Source organism: Labeo rohita, chromosome 8, assembly GCF_022985175.1.
Source record: "Labeo rohita strain BAU-BD-2019 chromosome 8, IGBB_LRoh.1.0, whole genome shotgun sequence".
NCBI classification, from domain to species: domain Eukaryota; kingdom Metazoa; phylum Chordata; class Actinopteri; order Cypriniformes; family Cyprinidae; genus Labeo; species Labeo rohita.
This window is the reverse complement of record NC_066876.1, coordinates 8,466,329-8,483,818: the sequence shown is the minus strand read 5'-3', so window position 1 is coordinate 8,483,818 and position 17,490 is coordinate 8,466,329. Positions and strand designations below refer to the sequence as shown.

The 17,490-nt window shown below is 36.9% G+C and overlaps 1 protein-coding gene across 3 annotated transcripts in view; it reads right to left on the bottom strand.

Annotated features, from left to right (window-relative positions):
* Positions 1–17,490, bottom strand: part of LOC127169588 (glycerol-3-phosphate acyltransferase 4) — a 32,160-nt gene extending 14,670 nt beyond the window's left edge. Inside the window, exons 1-9 of one of the 3 annotated variants that reach the window (XM_051117082.1) lie at positions 17,326–17,490; positions 14,984–15,478; positions 7,881–7,953; positions 6,317–6,650; positions 5,142–5,216; positions 4,929–5,018; positions 1,615–1,708; positions 1,405–1,520; positions 1,197–1,252 (exon numbers count right to left, since the gene is read on the bottom strand). In XM_051117082.1, coding sequence (XP_050973039.1) covers positions 1,197–1,252; positions 1,405–1,520; positions 1,615–1,708; positions 4,929–5,018; positions 5,142–5,216; positions 6,317–6,650; positions 7,881–7,953; positions 14,984–15,151 — 1,006 coding nt within the window. In that variant the 5' untranslated portion in view covers positions 15,152–15,478; positions 17,326–17,490. Of the gene's footprint in view, positions 1–1,196; positions 1,253–1,404; positions 1,521–1,614; positions 1,709–4,928; positions 5,019–5,141; positions 5,217–6,316; positions 6,651–7,880; positions 7,954–14,983; positions 15,479–17,115 lie in introns of all 3 variants that reach the window. The other 2 variants (XM_051117083.1, XM_051117081.1) reach the window with 2 other exon arrangements.

Here is a 17,490-nt window from a genome sequence, read left to right as displayed (position 1 = left end):
TATATTTTACAGTCACCTTTGTGCAGATTGATCATAAACACAGCTAAAAGGCTTCCTACCAGTGGCCATCACAAAACGTACAGTTCCATCACAGGCACAATGCAAAATGTTTCAATATAAGCATTTCAGTCAAATGTAATTTATGCAATATTTCAAACATTTAACCCACGGGAGAAAATCAACCCTTCACAACAGTGTAAAAATCGCGAAATTGAAAGTGAAAGTGAATAGTCGCTCAAAAGAGATTTGAATACTCCGCATAAGATAGTGGCTCCCTGATGCGCGAAAATTATATTCAATATTAGAATGATTGCGTGAACAGGCGGTAATGGCCCGAAATTCAGCGGGAGTGGGTTTATAAAACAGTCCCGCGTAGGGCTTTAATACAAAAACGCACACAATGAATGGCAACTGTAGAAAGCAAAAGCCGAATCCTGGACATTTTGGGCGATTTAGAAATCCCAGCCGGACACATCTGACCGGAGAGAATAATATGGCATTTTTTCCAGAAAACTTCTTGCACAAAATAAATTCAAGCCGTTTCAAGGACCTGTTTTTATGTATGTTTATTTTCAAAAACTTTCCAGGGCCTTGAATTTTTTTTTTTTTTTTCAGATTCACAAACTTTCAAGGATTTGAAGGACCTGTGGGAACCCTGTCAATCACAAACAAGCTAGACCCATCACATTCTTTCTCTACCTAAAAAAATAGTGTGATGAATTCACAATTTTCAACAGATACTGATTTTGAAGTATGAACATCCAGTATTTGTTTCCTGCTATCTAAAGTTATAATGCCTTTTAATTTACAAATACCTACTGTTCAAAAGTTTGGGGTCAGCAAGTTAAAATATATATATATATCTGTGACATGCAGCACAACTGCTCTCAACATTGATCATTATAAAGGATCATGTGACACTAAAAACTAGAGTAATGGCTGCTGAAAATTCAGCTTTGCATCACAAGAATTAATAACATTTTAAAATGTTTTAAAATAGAAAACTGTTATCGTAAATTGTAATTATATTTGACAATATAACTGATTCCACTGTATTTTTAATCAGATAAATTCAGCCTTGAAGAGACTTCTTTCAAAAACATTAAAAATCTTTTTAATGGTAGTGGATGTAGGAAAAAAACTTAGTAGTATCGCCTTCATATTAATAATAAATTCTGAAAGTGAGTTTAGCTCACCTTCTGGGAATATGAGGATGGGCAGTTTGCTTTTGTCTTTCACATGATCGCTCAACCTGAAATAAAACTTAATTAATGACAGTAATACAAATGATTCATATAAGTGTTATAAAAGCACAATTCAATGAGATATTTGAACTAATAATATGAAAATGAATATGTTGTTCAAAAGCCACAGAACAGGAGACAAGCTGTGATGTTGTGTCACCTTTTAGCCACTAGATGGCGATCTTTGACTTCTGAGCGCTCAAACCAAATGTGTGGACAAGCTTTCACCATAGATTTCTGAATGAGACCCATCAGACCCCCATGGATCTGTCCCACCTATAACACATACACATACAGTTAACCCTTTTAGTGCTTCTTTCTCACACACAACAAATACAGTTCCAGTCAAAACACACATACACACACTTACCATTGCATAGCATCCGTCACTGGCCAGTATAATGACGTCAATGGGTGATGTGTGGTTGGCGACACAGATGCCTCCATTCTTGGGTTTATTTTCACTGTCCCAGAGAAAGACAAATAGAGGAGATTGTGAGTAGAGAGTGTAAATAGTGGCAGAAGAAGCAAAGTAATGTGAGTTTATGGTAAACAGGCCAAACGTCATCTAATGAAAGTTTGTGCTGACATACAACAGTTCAGTAGAGTATTCTTCATGCGGTTATGTTGTCACTAAACCCTTAATGTCCCTGTGAAAGGAACTAGTTTGACTGGTCAAGGGAGAGGTCCTAAGAGAACGACTTTTCTTCTTTTCTTTATTCTTATCGTAGTTGTGAAAAAAGAGAAAATGAGATAGAAAGAGAATGCATAGGAGGACAGTGACCTGAAATACCACACATGATCACATCAGGGCGACGCAGGAATGACAAGCTGAGATAATGACAAAGAAGGCATTGGAGGAGTTCAAATTCAGCTGAAGGCTGGCCTGACATCGAAACACCAAGCCCCTGTTAACTTGCTGTAACCATTCGGGTGTTATGACGTCTGACCTCATTCTGTTTGTGTGTCAGATAACATCAGAATCTAAATGTTCCTGCACCATTGATACAGAACACGCTAGAGTTAATATTCTCAAACACCAGCTCTCATTCACTGTAACTGCATGGACAAGAGTGACTAGTACATTCTTCAAAATTTCTCCTGTGCCAAGGAACTTCGTCAGGTTTGAGGAGCTACTATGGAGAGAACTGTGAGAAAATGATTGTGAGCATGTGATTTTGAATGCACAATTTAAGCGTATCCGTGTATTTATTTGTGTAATTGTGACTGTGTGGCTGCCTGACTGAGAAGGTGTGTGTGATTGTGCGTGAATGTGACTGACTGATTGTTAGTGTCTGATTGTGGGAATGACTGTGAGCATGTGATTGTAAATGTGCATGTGTGCGATTCTGAACGTGTATGTGAGTGTTTCTGTGAGCTAGTAATTGTGAGAGCATGTATGTGATTGTGTGTGTGTGTGTGTGTGTACATGAGTGTTTGTATGATTGTGAGAATCTCATTGTGAGAGTGATGGTGAGCACATCATTGCAGGTGTGTGTGTGTGTGTGATTGTGAGCATCGGATTGTGTGAGTATGCTTGTGATGGTGCATGTATGTGAGTGTTTGTGAAAATGTGATTGTGAGCGTATGTGTGCCTTTTTGCGAGTGTATGATTGTGTGAATCTCATTGTGAGAGTGATGGTGAACACATCATTTTGAGTGTCTGTGTGTGTGATTGTGAACATCTAGGTTTGAGAATATGTGTGTAATTGTGAATGCAGCGAGCATGTGATTGTGAGCGTATATGTGTGTTTATGGGAGTGTTTGTGTGTGTTTATGGGAGTGATGGTGAGCACATCATTGTATGTGTGTGTGTGTGTGTGTGTGTGTGTGTGTGATTTTGAGCATCTAGTTGTGAGGGTATGCTTGTGATTATGCATGTGAGTGTTTGTGAGAATATGCGAGCATGTGATTGTGAAAATATGCACATGATTGGGTATGTGATTGTATTATTGTGAAAATCTCATTGTAAGAGTGATGGTGTGCATATCATTGTAAGTGTGTGTGTGTGTACACTTGTTTTTGCTACATTGTGGGGACCAAATGTCACCACAAGTATAGTAAAACCTGAAATTTTTGACATTGTAGGGACCGGACAAAATGTTAAAAAATGACTAAAAATAGTAAATGATGTTTATCTAAAATATGTAACAATGCAAATATGTTTTCTGTAAGGGGTAGGTTTAGGGTTAGGGTTAGGTGAGCTGATGGACAATATTTTTTTGTCAGTATAAAATCCATAGAAGTCTATGGAAAGTCCCCACAATTCACAAAAACAAACGTGTGTGTGTGTGTGTGTGTGTGATTGTGCGAATCTGATCGTGAGAGTATGCTTGTGATTGTGCATGTATGTGAGTGTTTGTGAGAGTATGTGTGCGTTTATGTGTGTTTGTATGATTTGAGAATCTCATTGTGAGAGTGATGGTGAGCACATCATTGTGAGCGTCTGTGTGTGTATGTGTGAGATTGTAAACATCCAATTGTGAGAAAATGTGTGTTATTGTGAATGTATGCGAGCATGTGATTGTGAGCCTGATTGTAATGGTATATGTGTGATAGTGTATGTGATTGTATGATTGTGAGAATCTCACTGTGAGAGTGATGATGTCCACATCATTGTCTATGTGTGTGATTATGAGCATCTACTTGTGAGTATGCTTATGATTGTGCATATATGTGTGTTTGTAAAAAATTGTGTGATTGTGAGGCTGATTGTGAGAGCATGTGTGTGTTTATGTGAGTGTATGATTGTGAGAATCTCATTGTGAGAGTGATGGTGAGCACATCATTGCGAGTGTCTATTTGTATGTGATTGTGAACATCTAGTTGTGAGAGTATGCTTGTGATTGTACATGTATGTGTGTGTTTGTGAGAATATGTGCGTGTAATTGAGAATGTATGTGAGCATGTGATTGTGAGCCTGATTGTGAGAGTATGTGTATGATTGTGTATTTGACTGTTTGTATGATGGTGAGAACCTCACTGTGAGAGTGATGGTGAGCACATTATTGTGAGTGTCTATGTGTGTGATTGTGAGCATCTGATTGAGATAGTAAGCTTGTGACTGCATATATGTGAGTGTTTGTGAGAATATGTGTGACTTTGAATGAATACAAGCATGTGATTGTGAGAGTATGCATAATTGTAAGAATCTTTTTGTGGGAGTGATGGTGAACAAATTTGGAGTGTGCATCTGATTGTGAAAGTATGCTTGTGATTGTGCATGTATGTGAGTGTTTGTGAGAACATGTGTGTGACTGTGAATGTATGCAAGCATGTAATTGTGTATGTGACTATGACTTTGAGAATTTCATTGTGAGAGTGATGGTGAGCACATCATTTTGACTGTCTATGTGTGTGATTGTGAGCGTATGCTTGTGATTGTGCATGTATGTGAGTGTTTGAGAATATGTGTGTGATCGTGAATGTATGCAAGAATGTGATTGTAAACATTTATGTGATTGTGAGCCTGATTGTGAGAGTATGTGGATGATTGTGTACGTGATAGTTTGTATGATCTTCTGGGTGTGAGCATCTGAAAGTAAGAGCTTATAGGCGTGTTCATGAATGTGCAATTTCAGATTGCACACTGACCCAAAATGCCAAGGCTCCAGATGGTTGGAGATTTCCAGATAGTATGTGAATGTTTTTCACACATCTGTGATGCTTAAAATATTTTCTTACCTGTGATGGTATGTGATGATAGCAGTCAGCGCTCTCACACAGATACGGTAACACATCAGGTGCACTTTCTCACTGAGAAAATTTTTCATGCTGCAAACACACGTTAACATCTGTTATTTGCCTTAAAGATATGTTGGTTCAGCACTAGTCTAAAAAAGAAAAACAAGTGACAAAAAAAAATCATATATATTTTTATCTAAGTAAGTTTCCTACCTTCCGTTGGGCAGAAAACCAATCATGGTAGTGAAGACAACCAAAAGGCTCACTCCTGTGATTGCTAATGTTAACCTGATAAACCGAAAACAAGACATTTCAGCTCAAACACTTTCAACTCTTTTTAACTTAAAAGTGCACAGCAAGTTTTGTTTGCATTTTTCTGAATTTGTGAAACCTATGAGGATGCAACCTACTCTATGTGAATTTTTTTAATATAGAGTATTCATATAAATGTATATTATTTTATTTAGTTTTTTTTCGTAGAACTTTTTTAAGCAATAAATGCACCTATAATATAAAAGTCACGTTTTTAACTTTTTAACCTGTGACTTTAATTGGAGATACAAGGAAAGAACAGGACATTAATGACATGAAATAGAGAGACTGTAATATGTCACAGGTCAAATATAAACCTACACAGCTATATGATTATAACAGTTCCAAGAACACACACACACTCCCCAACGCACCACAGCTCTGACCCAATGCATGCTGCTGAAAAATTTAAGCAATGACACTGAGCATTTAGGTTTCTGACCATGATTCAATTAATCCCACAATACCCAGGTGAGAACATCTGATTAAACAGAGCTCAGATACCAGGCGCTCTTCCTCATCTCAAATGTGCACACGGGACAGTGAGGAGTTTCTATTAAAGAATGTGGGTTAAGGCCACGGCCCTGACTGACATTAATCCTACACAAGCTCCATATGGCCCTGAGGGGCGGCAGAATTAGCCAGTATTTTAAGACGCTAAATTCAGACTTGTGTACCAGAATAGAGCAAGCGTCTTAGGGTGGACCAGTTAGAATGATGTCAAATTATAATGTCAGCCAATCACCAGCCATTATTTTATTACACTGTAAGTTACAAGAGCTGGTTCCTCTGTTCAGTTATATGACATAGGGGCGCCTATAAGTATTATAAGGGGAGAGTACTTAATGTACTGAAACCACAATGAACCATGTCTTTGCTGGATTGTTTTGTCACAGATATGTAAATGAGAGTAACGGTAGTTTCCTTCAGCTCCTTTCTTCATGAAGCAACTGTTTCTAATTTGAATACTCTGTGCAATGTCTCCCTCAAACAAAAACATCCCTTGGCGATACCAGAAGGTACGTTAAAGATTACCAGTGCACATGTTGGCAGTGGCCTCATTTTACTTAATTTACCTGAGGGGCAGCAGGAATCCATAACGGATGACAACACCGAGACCCCACAGCACTGTTAGTCTGGTGCTAATGTGATGGAAGTTATAGTTGCTCCTGGTCAGCAAGTTCCACGACTCAAGCTCCTCTGCTGAGAAACATTTGGTAACCTCATCGTCTACGATGCTTTCAATGCCACGGCGGCAAAAGTAAAAGGTGTCTGACATTTCAAATTCTGACGATGAAGGGGAGGGGCCTGTGGTGGTGGAGGCGGAGCCATTCAAATCCCGGCTGCTGCCGTTCCGCCGAATCCCTTTGAGCTCCTCTTCCAGCGATGTTGGTTCTTTAGCAATAATGCCTGAGATTAAATAAAACATACAAAATCAAAATCCAGGAATCCGGAAATTATATTTTTATTTGCAACTGAATTGACAGACAGATGCATGTGGGGCTGTCACGATTCCTCAATTCAATTCGACTACTTGATTTTAAAAAATCCTTGACTGCAATTTGCCCAAGTCGAGTAACTGACCAAAAAAAAAAAAAAAACAGAAGTGGTGTATTATACGGAGGAGAATCGATGAAAACGCATTATTAGCCTGTTTTCCAAGGCTGCATGATATTAAAATTAAAATAATTTTAATCCATTTAAAAATAATAAATGCAATGCAGATTTAATATATGCGCTTTAATTATTTACATGCTTGTACGTTGTGTACGTGCATGTCAGAGCGTCTCCGTTCACAATAAATGCTGCTCCACACAAACTGTTATCATTTACATGTGTGGAGCATCTCAAACTCCATCTCTGCATATTGTTGTGAGTTTGGGTTTAATATAATGTTCATCTGGGAACACAAAGTGCGCCATTTTATCAGATTTGTAAGGTAAATCACTAATAAACAATATCTTTCTAAACATGCTAACTGTTCATTGCAATTTCAGAATAAAAGTTTAAACCCTCTCTATGAGTTTACACATTTTAATTATTGAATATTATTAAATATTAAAGACTAAATATAAAAATTAAAGATTAAGTGGACATTTGAATTAAATGTTGTTTAGTCAATATTAAACAAGGATTAGATTGTGCTGTAAAGTGTAAAAACAATCGTCAGGCTTGGCACCCTCTGCAGGCATTTGTGATAATGCATAATGTACATTTCTTCTTTATGTATTTTAACAGTTTTGTTCAATAAAACTATATGAATACTTTATTTTGATATTTCATTTGCACTAGTTATTATTGCCTCATTGCTATTGTATATGATTTTAAAGAGCTATTGTTCATTAAGATCTGTTTTTACCACCAAAAAATGATTACTCAATCATCAGAATAATCAACCATTTACTCGATTAACAAAATAATCACTAATAACAGCTCTAGCTGCATGATCTTTCTGTTGACAGGTAAACTGACAAAAACACCACAGTACACATCTCATGAGATCAACTTGGCACTTGGGGCACACCAAAACAAGCAATGTCATTCAGATCAACAAGCAGATGAGCACACAGCAGAAGCGATAGATCATTTTCCCACAGGTGTAACAGCACACAGTGTTTACAAAGCTACGAACACACGTACCATTAAGACTGTAAGGCTTGTACAGAAGATGGTTCTTCTCTTTGGCTCCTCTTTCCATCCTCACTGTGGCCCACTAGAAAATAATAAAAACAAACTCAATTTAATGCAGTCTTACAACTGCAACATCATAGTTAGGGCCTGAGCACCTAATGGAATTGCTCAGATTCTCCTTCTCCAAAATGAATTGCATTTTTGAGGGCCTAAACATGCTCGAAAACTCATGAAACTTTGCACACACGGCCCAGAAGTGGTGAAATATTACATTTGATGTGGGTTTCAGGAGTGGGTGTGGCAAAATGGCTCGATAGCACCACCTATAAATTGTCAATGAAGTACCCCTCGAGCGATGTTTCACATACATGTACGAAATTCGGTAAACACATGTAACACACCAATACCTACAAAAAAGTCCTTCGGTACGAAGTCCCAACAACAAATTTGGTCAGTGTAATCTAAAGCCCTTTGTGATGTTAAATTGCTAAGATCTTGAGTTGTCATTGAAGGGCGTGTCTGTGGTGGCCTGACAAAAATGTTATGTTTTTCAGTGAAACAGGAAGTTGTTATAATTCAGGCATATAATATACGATCTACACCAAAATTCACGTTTGATAAGAGTCCTGTCCTAAGCACATGCCTATTACCATATTCAGTTATAGTCATAGCGCCACCTGCTGGAAACAGGAAGTGGCATGTTTTACGCTCTAACAAACTCCTCCTAGAGATTTAATGACATCAACATTATATTTGGTCAGTCTAATCGAAAGGCCTTTGCAAAGTTAAATTTCGAAGATCTTGAGTTTACGTTAAAGGGTGTGTCTGTTGCGGCCTGACAAAGTTTGATGTTTCGCCATGGGAATAGAAGGTGTTGTAACTCAGCCATACATTGTCTGATCTGCCCCAAACTTCACACATTCGATAAGAGTCCTGGCCTAAACACATCTAGAGGTCATTATTATGTTATAATCATAGCGCCACCCGCTGGCAACAGGAAATTACTTGTTTTACACTAACTTAAACATGCAATGTCTGATCTGCACCAAACTTCACAAGTTTGGTAAGAGTCCTGGCCTGAAAACATCTAAAGGCCAATATTTAGTTATAATCATAGCACCACCTGTTGGGAACAGGATATGTCATGCTTTGCACTAACTCAAACATACCATGTTTAATCTGCACCGAACTTCATGTTCTATAAAAGTGCAGGCCTGAACACATCTAAATGACAATATCCAGTTATAGTCATAGTGCCACTATAGCAACATAGTGACTTTGACATATTCCTTCTATATTTACCACTTTAAATGCATACTGTCCACCATTTCCCATTTTACTAAAACCACCAGGTGGTGGTGAGCCCGGGTCCGAGGGCCCTTTCAACGCTGCTTGCAGCTTTAATATTGTTTTACTATTGTAAGAATTATCTTAATTAAATTAATAAGATATTATTATTACATAAAAGTAATATCTAAATATTCATATGTATACAAATACTATTATAATCTTCTCAAATGAACATAAATTATAAATTCTGAAACTTTAACTAAACTCTTAAATACAGCAAAAATAAAACACTAACTAAACCACAGTGAAATGATTTCAGCCTCACCACCATTAAGCTTTCAACAACTTATTTAGTCTTTAAAAAAAAAGTCTGAGTGTGCAAGAGCACGATTAAAAACCCCATTCAAAAAACCCATTGACTTCAGCTGCAGTAACTCGTTTCCGGGTTTTTGGCCTACAAAAATATGCCATCCCTCCAGCGCTCTATTATATATCTAATGTACAGTCAGACAGTCATTATCGCAAAATAAAACTCATATACTTCCCCAATGGATTATATCATAATGGACCTTAAAATAAAACTGCTTGTTTTATGATTTGAAAACTCATTGCAGTGGACTGTAGCACAAACACACACACACACACACACACACACACATACATACATACTGAATGTTCCCTAAGGGAACAACAAGCACTTTATTGAAAAGCTGTGGGAGGAGGAATAATGTCAGTATGTTAATTCAGGCATGTGGAGCACACAATGCACACAATTGACTTACTGCACTAAGAATCAGAAAACACTGAAGGGCTGCTATTGATATCTTGCAAAATTAATACAGGATTTGCTTGAACTTCAATGCCTCAGTGTTAACCTATTAGTGTGTTTTATTTCGCTATTTGAAGCAGGGGTTCTTCTAATCTGTAATAAAAGTACTTTGAGGTTGAGGACAGAATATAGACCCTATATTGTTCCTGGAGCTCATGGTGCAGTAAAACTTTGCAACCCTAAATATGCAGCTCAAACTGCAGAGCAGTAGGTGCTACGCACATTCAGGAATACCACTTTTTAGCATTTTACTTACTTTTTTTTTTTAGGAACAACATTATCTATCGAACTTCCTCTTTATTGCTTCCTCATGACTAGGCTGCACAAGCTGAATGTTGTGTAACATCCAAACAACATGACGTTTAACTAGAACTTCTCCTATATTTCAAGAAAGTCTCCTGCTTGTTTTTGGAAATATACATGTTTCCAGAAGTTTCAAGCAGCAGGACGAGTGTCACACGCATGTCTGCTCTTGCAGTGGGAATGCACAACCAGTTACATAACAGCTTCAGTCGGACGTGAGGTAATGTAATGTTGAATTTAATCAGCCACAGCTGGAGAAGAGCAGCCCCTCAGCTCTTCCCTCCACCTCCACGCCTGTCTCTCAACTCCTTCTCTATGATTATAATATTGGGGGGAAACAGTGCTGGTAAAGGAAGCAAATGATGCATTTTCTAGAAACATTAACCAGATGTGATTAACGTCTTTCTCATCCAGATCTCATTTCTTTCACTTGGCCTGTGTTCATATCTAGATCCCAGTAGGCTCTGGACCAATTAAAAATGCAAACTGTGCACTCAACTCCCAACTCCATCTACATCTTATCAAACGGCCACAATAACGTAAGAGTATGAATATGTAAAAAATGTGCTCTGGATGCATATGAGAAGTTCACACTACCGAGTGCTCTCCATAAATTAAAAAGTACCATGTTAGTACCATAGTTTTTTGGACATGGTACTGTGATAATACTGTTCTACTGATCATAATTTTTTTTAACATGATAGTACCATGATAATAATTGATAAACCTTTGAGTGCATATACATTTTAAATATTTATTTACTTTATATTTTAATTCTAAAACACACTTAAAGCATTAGTTCACTTCCACAATTAAAATTTCCGAATAATTGACTAATCCCCATGTCATCCAAGATATTCATGTCTTTATTTCTTTCGTCGAAAAGAAAGGTTTTTGAGGAAAACATTCCAGACTTTTTCTCCATATTGTGGACTTCAATGTGTATTTGCAGTTCGAAGGTCCAAATTGAATTTTCAATGCGGCTTCAAAGAGCTCTGCCATCCCAGCCGAGGAATAAGTGTCTCATCTAGCAAAATGATCGTCAGTTTATGAAAAAGAATATTTTATATGTGTGTATATATATATATATATATATATATATATATATATATGTATATACATACCTATATATATATATATATATATATATACACACATATATATACATACATACATACATACAGGTGCATCTCAATAAATTTGAATGTCGTGGAAAAGTTAATTTATTTCAGTAATTCAACTCAAATTGTGAAACTCATGTATTGAATTCAGTGCACACAGACTGAAGTAGTTTAAGTCTTTGGTTCTTTTAATTGTGATGATTTTGGTTCACATTTAACAAAAACCCACCAACAAATTAGAATACTTCATAAGACCAATAAAAAAACATTTTTAGTGAATTGTTGGCCTTCTGGAAAGTATGTTAATTTACTATATATGTACTCAATACTTGGTAGGGGCTCCTTTTGCTTTAATTACTGCCTCAATTCGGCGTGGCATGGAGGTGATCAGTCTGTGGCACTGCTGAGGTGGTATGGACGCCCGGGTTTCTTTAACAGTAGCCTTCAGCTCATCTGCATTTTCCTCTTGACAACACCCCATAGATTTTCTATGGGGTTCAGATCTGGTGAGTTTGCTGGCCAGTCAAGCACACCAACACCATGGTCATTTAACCAACTTTTGGTGCTTTTGGCAGTGTGGGCAGGTGCCAAATCCTGCTGGAAAATGAAATCAGCATCTTTAAAAAGCTGGTCAGCAGAAGGAAGCATGAAGTGCTCTAAAATTCCTCGGTAAACTGGTGAAGTGACTTTGGTTTTCAAAAAACACAGTGGCCCAACACCAGCAGATGACATTGCACCACAAATCATCACAGACTATGGAAACTTTAAACTGGACTTCAAGCAACTTGGGCTATGAGCTTCTCCACCCTTCCTCCAGACTCTAGGACCTTGGTTTCCAAATGAAATACAAAACTTGCTCTCATCTGAAAAGAGGACTTTGGACCACTGGGCAACACTCCATTTCTTCTCCTTAGCCCAGGTAAGACGCCTCTGATGTTGTCTGGGGTTCAGGAGTGGCTTAACAAGAGGAATGCAACAAATGTAGCCAAATTCCTTGACACGTCTGTGTGTGGTGGCTCTTGATGCCTTGACCTCAGCCTCAGTCCATTCCTTGTGAAGTTCACCCAAATTCTTGAATCGATTTTGCTTGACAAGCCTCTTAAGGCTGTGGTTCTCTCGGTTGGTTGTGAATGTTTTTCTTCCACACTTTTTTCTTCCACTCAACTTTCTGTTAACATGCTTGGATGCAACACTCTGTGAACAGCCAGCTTCTTTGGCAATGAATGTTTGTGGCTTACCCTCCGTGTGAAGGGTGTCAGTGATTGTCTTCTGGACAACTGTCAGATCAACAGTCTTCCCCATGATTGTGTAGCCTAGCGAACCAAACTGAGAGACCATTTTGAAGGCTCAGAAAACCTTTGCAGGTGTTTTGAGTTGATTAGCTGATTGGCATGTCACCATATTCTAATTTGTTGAGATTGGTGGGAATTGGTGGGTTTTTGTTAAATGTGAGCCAAAATCATCACAATTAAAAGAACCAAAGACTTAAACTACTTCAGTCTGTGTGCACTGAATTTATTTAATAAACGAATTTCACAATTTGAGTTGATTTACTGAAATAAATCAACTTTTCCACAACATTCTAATTTATTGAGATGCACCTGTATATACATATATATATATATATATATATATATATATATATGCCACGCTCCCTCAAAACTTGCAACATCTGTGTGCTGTGTGATAAAACTGCACATTTTAGAGTGGCCTTTTATTGTGGCCAGCCTAAGGCACACCTGTGCAATAATCATGCTGTCTAATCAGCATCTTGATATGCCACACCTGTGAGGTGGATGGATTATCTCGGCAAAGGAGAAGTGCTCACTAACACAGATTTAGACAGATCTGTGAACATTATTTGAGAAAAATAGGCCTTTTGTGTACATAAAAAAAAGTCTTAGATCTTTGAAAAATGGGGGCAAATTAAAGTGTTGTGTTTATAATTTTGGTCAGCATATGTAAAATTAAAAAAATACATCAAATCACCATTATACCCAGTAAATAGCAGCAGATGAACACTTATAGGCTTATTAGTCATTCATTTCTACTTTTTGCTTTATATTTTGAAATTATAAAATCATTATTAAAAAATACCAAATCATCAAGATATCTGATTCTGTCAGTTTTACACTTTTTTGTGTATGAACTGAGAAAAGTCACAAAATGCCCTGAAAAACACAAACTTTTCATCAATTTGCAACTAAATCACACATAACCACTGAAGTTGTCTGTCAGTTCTGTATATCCCCTTTTTCAAATCGAGCCATTCTCAGACGCCTGTTGTTGTGGCGTCACACCCACAGAAGCCGCTCCCACAATAGTTCATTGACGTGAGCATTTTACCTCAGATCAGCTGTAACAGTCCGACCTCTTTGTTTCGATGCCGAGCAGGGATGTAAGTTGGACAAGAATATCTCAGATTGAATGACTGAGGTGTTGTGTTGCTGGATGTAATAATGAACATAGTGGTCGTCATTTACTCCCAACATCTGAGCTGCTGAAGATGCAGTGGATTACGTTTGTTTGTGAAGGGAATGCACCTCCCGATCTACATATATCCGTCTATGTTCGCGCAATCATTCATGATCCAGCTTCACTTACAGCAGAAGTGAGTATAAGGGTTTTTTTATGAATCTTTGCGATCGCCTTTCCTAATAATGTGCTAGTTAGCAAGTTTAGAGGCTAAACGCTAAATGCAGAGCAGTAAAGGCTCGTCACTCCACAGAGAGAAGAGAGAGGCGGGGCGAGCAGAGCTCATTAACATTTAAAGCAGCCTTGACCAGAATGAGATGATTTTTGCAGAGCTGATTTTGGCAAGGTAAAAAGTGTGTTGTTTCACACAACCATCGAGAATTTTTAACCAAAGTATATTATGTGCAGTGTCCTTGAGTATTATGAAAGGCGCTTATAAATAAAATGTATTATTATTATAGACTTTTCATTAAGATCCTAAAGAAACTTGTAGAAAATGGGCATCCGATGACCCCTTTGAAAAAAAAAAAAAAGTACATTTTTATTATTATTATTTTTTTTTTTTAGAAAATGACCGATCATTTAAGATAAGACCCTTATTCTTAAACTGGGATTGTGTAGAGCCCTTTAACACTGCATTGAAACTGCAACTGAAACTCCCTATTGAAGTCCACCATACGGAGAAAAATCCTGGAGTGTTTTCCTCAAAAAACTTAATTTCTTTTCAACTGAAGAAAGAAAGGCATGAACATCTTGGATGACAAGGGGTTGAGTAAATTATCAGGAAACTCTTATTCTGGAAGTGAACTAATCCTAAAGTTTATTTTTTAAAATGCTAACAATCAAATAATAATGTTAAATGTAATATTTTGCGAATATATCAATGTTTCCTACTGTAGTACATTACATGTTGCGATGCCTAAATGATTTATAGTATTTAAAACAACTGATTTAATTTGATTGAATGATTGGTTATTCATCTCTATCAACTCCCTACAATCCAGTAAACAAATGCCTGGCCACAAATAAATGAGAGTCAACAACAGAAATTTTCCTAACCATCCTGAAAGAGAACAAGATGACCTCACACTCACCTCAAACACCTTGAGCAGCGTCTTCATGTAGAGGTTACGGATACCGAACGACAGACCGAAAATGGCAGGAACGATGATGAAGACCAAGAGCAGTGTGAACCAGACAGTGAAAGAGATGCCCAACAGCATACACAGCAAATTATTGAATGGAGACATAAAAGGCCCCATCTTTACAAAATGAAAAAGTGCTCTGTTTTTAGAAAGAAAATAAATAAATTAGAAAAGGAAGGTGGACACCCCAAAAGGCAGCTTTCTCAGGCACTTTTAGGGTCAAAGTCTCCAAAACACAAGGTGGTACGAGTCCATAAAGATGACAAGTGACATCATAAAGTCTTTCATTCCCACTGCTGCACGACTGGATGAAGCAAACACATCATTCTGCGTGCAGCCCTGCCCAGGGGCGATTTACTTTGCTTTTAATGATGCATATTCTTCAACACTGGCAATTCAGATGCCTGTAGGCTCACATAAGTTGGCAGGTCTTCACTCAGAACTCTGAAATGAGAGAATGTGAAGAAAACACAAACAGGTAAAGGATTACAATTCACTCAAGTACAGGCTTATTCAAATCAAACCGATAGTGACTGAACACACCAAAGTAAACGCAACAGGTTGATAACAAAGCCAAACAAAGTGGCCTGGAGTTACACTCAAACAAGGACACATTTGAGTCACAGAGCTCCCATGAGTACAGTGGTGGGAGACAGACTTATGTAACGGAGAAGAGAAGAGAAGAGAAGAGAAGAGAAAGAGAAGAGAGAAGAGAAGAGAAGAGAAGAGAAAGACTAATGCAACTCAGTCTGAATTTTACTCAAAGTACCCAACCAAAAGTATACACACAATACAATTTTTTTGTTAACTAAAACAAAACTATTTCAGTAATTGAAATAAAGCTAAAATAACAGAAAACATGAACACTAGACTTTTTTGTGAACCTAAAAAGCTTGAAATTCAAGACGTTGCCTTGGCAAATAACTGAAATAAATTAAGCTTAAGTAATAAAGTTAACAAAGCAAAAATAAAATTATTTGAAGCTATATATAAATAAAAAGCGACATAAAAGCTATAAATAAAAGCTATATATAAATAATATTTAAATATAAATAAGTAATATATAAATATTTAAATATAAATAATATATACAAATAAAAAGCTATAAATAATAAAAACTACAAAATTAAATATTATAAATAATATAAAATAATAAAAATGAAAGCACAACTAATTACTACAACCCAATATACTCAATATTCAAATTAAAATAAAATCTGAAAATATAAAAGCTTAATCCTCAATATTAATAAAAAATATAAAGGTACTGTACATAAACAATACTAAAATGTGACCCTGGACCACAAAACCAGAGTAGTCATAAGTAGCACAGGTATATTTGTAGTAATAGCCTTTTATGCCAGAAATGATTAGGAAATTAAGCAAAGATCATGTTCCATGAAGATATTTTGTAAATTTCCTACCGTAAATATATCAAAACGTAATTTTTGATTAGTAATATGCATTGCTAAGAACTTCATTTGGACAACTTTAAAGGCGATTTTCTCAATATTTTGATTCCATATTTTCAAATAGTTTTATCTCTGCCAAATATTGTCCTAACAAACCATACCTCAATGGAAAGCTTATTTATTCAGCATTCGGGTGATGTATAAATTGTGGTCCAGGGTCACAAATAACACTGTCTGAAACTGACTAAAGAAATAAGAGGTACAATCAAGATTTTCACTTCAGTAAATTTGAAGCATTATGCAAACAACTAAATTATTATTAATTTTTAAGTCCTGACCTTAGCAGTGATCTTTAAAAAATCCAGGTACATTATTGTCATAATTTAGCTAAGAATAATTCGGAATTTAATGGTTTAAAATTATTTGCTTTATGTTAAAAGAAAGTGAACGACAATTATATTTCACATTAAAAAGCAGTTCACTGACTGTTTTAAATAAAAAAAAATACATAAGTACAATTAATTCGAGGTTTAAATAACATTAAACAGGGTAAAACTTTCCTTAGAAAGGTAGTTGATTAGCTATAAGTTTCAATAGGACTTGAGTACAATTATTCAAAATACTTGAACCGTAATAGTAATAATAAAGTACAATTCCTCAAGTACTTACACTTCAGGTTATTGTATCGCTCTTCGGGGAAAAAAAAATAATCCACTACATGACTTTATAAGTAGGTAATCTCTGCCAGCTAAAGCTTTTTAGCTGAAAGCTGGTTGATAACGGACTGAGCAGCGGATCGGCTGAATGTCTTACCGATCATTTTACAGACACGCCGCTCACCCGAGCATCACGTGAGCTGGTATCTATAGAAGCACTTACTCGGCGATTTATGGAGCTGCTTCGTTTTCAGGCAGAAGGCGCGGCTTCCTCATCGTGCTCACCCGACACCGGCAGAACAGACTGTCACGGAAAGGATGCGAGACCGAAGATCCGCATGTCGTGAGTGACGTACAAACTGACGCGTGTCTCTGACCACACCACGGG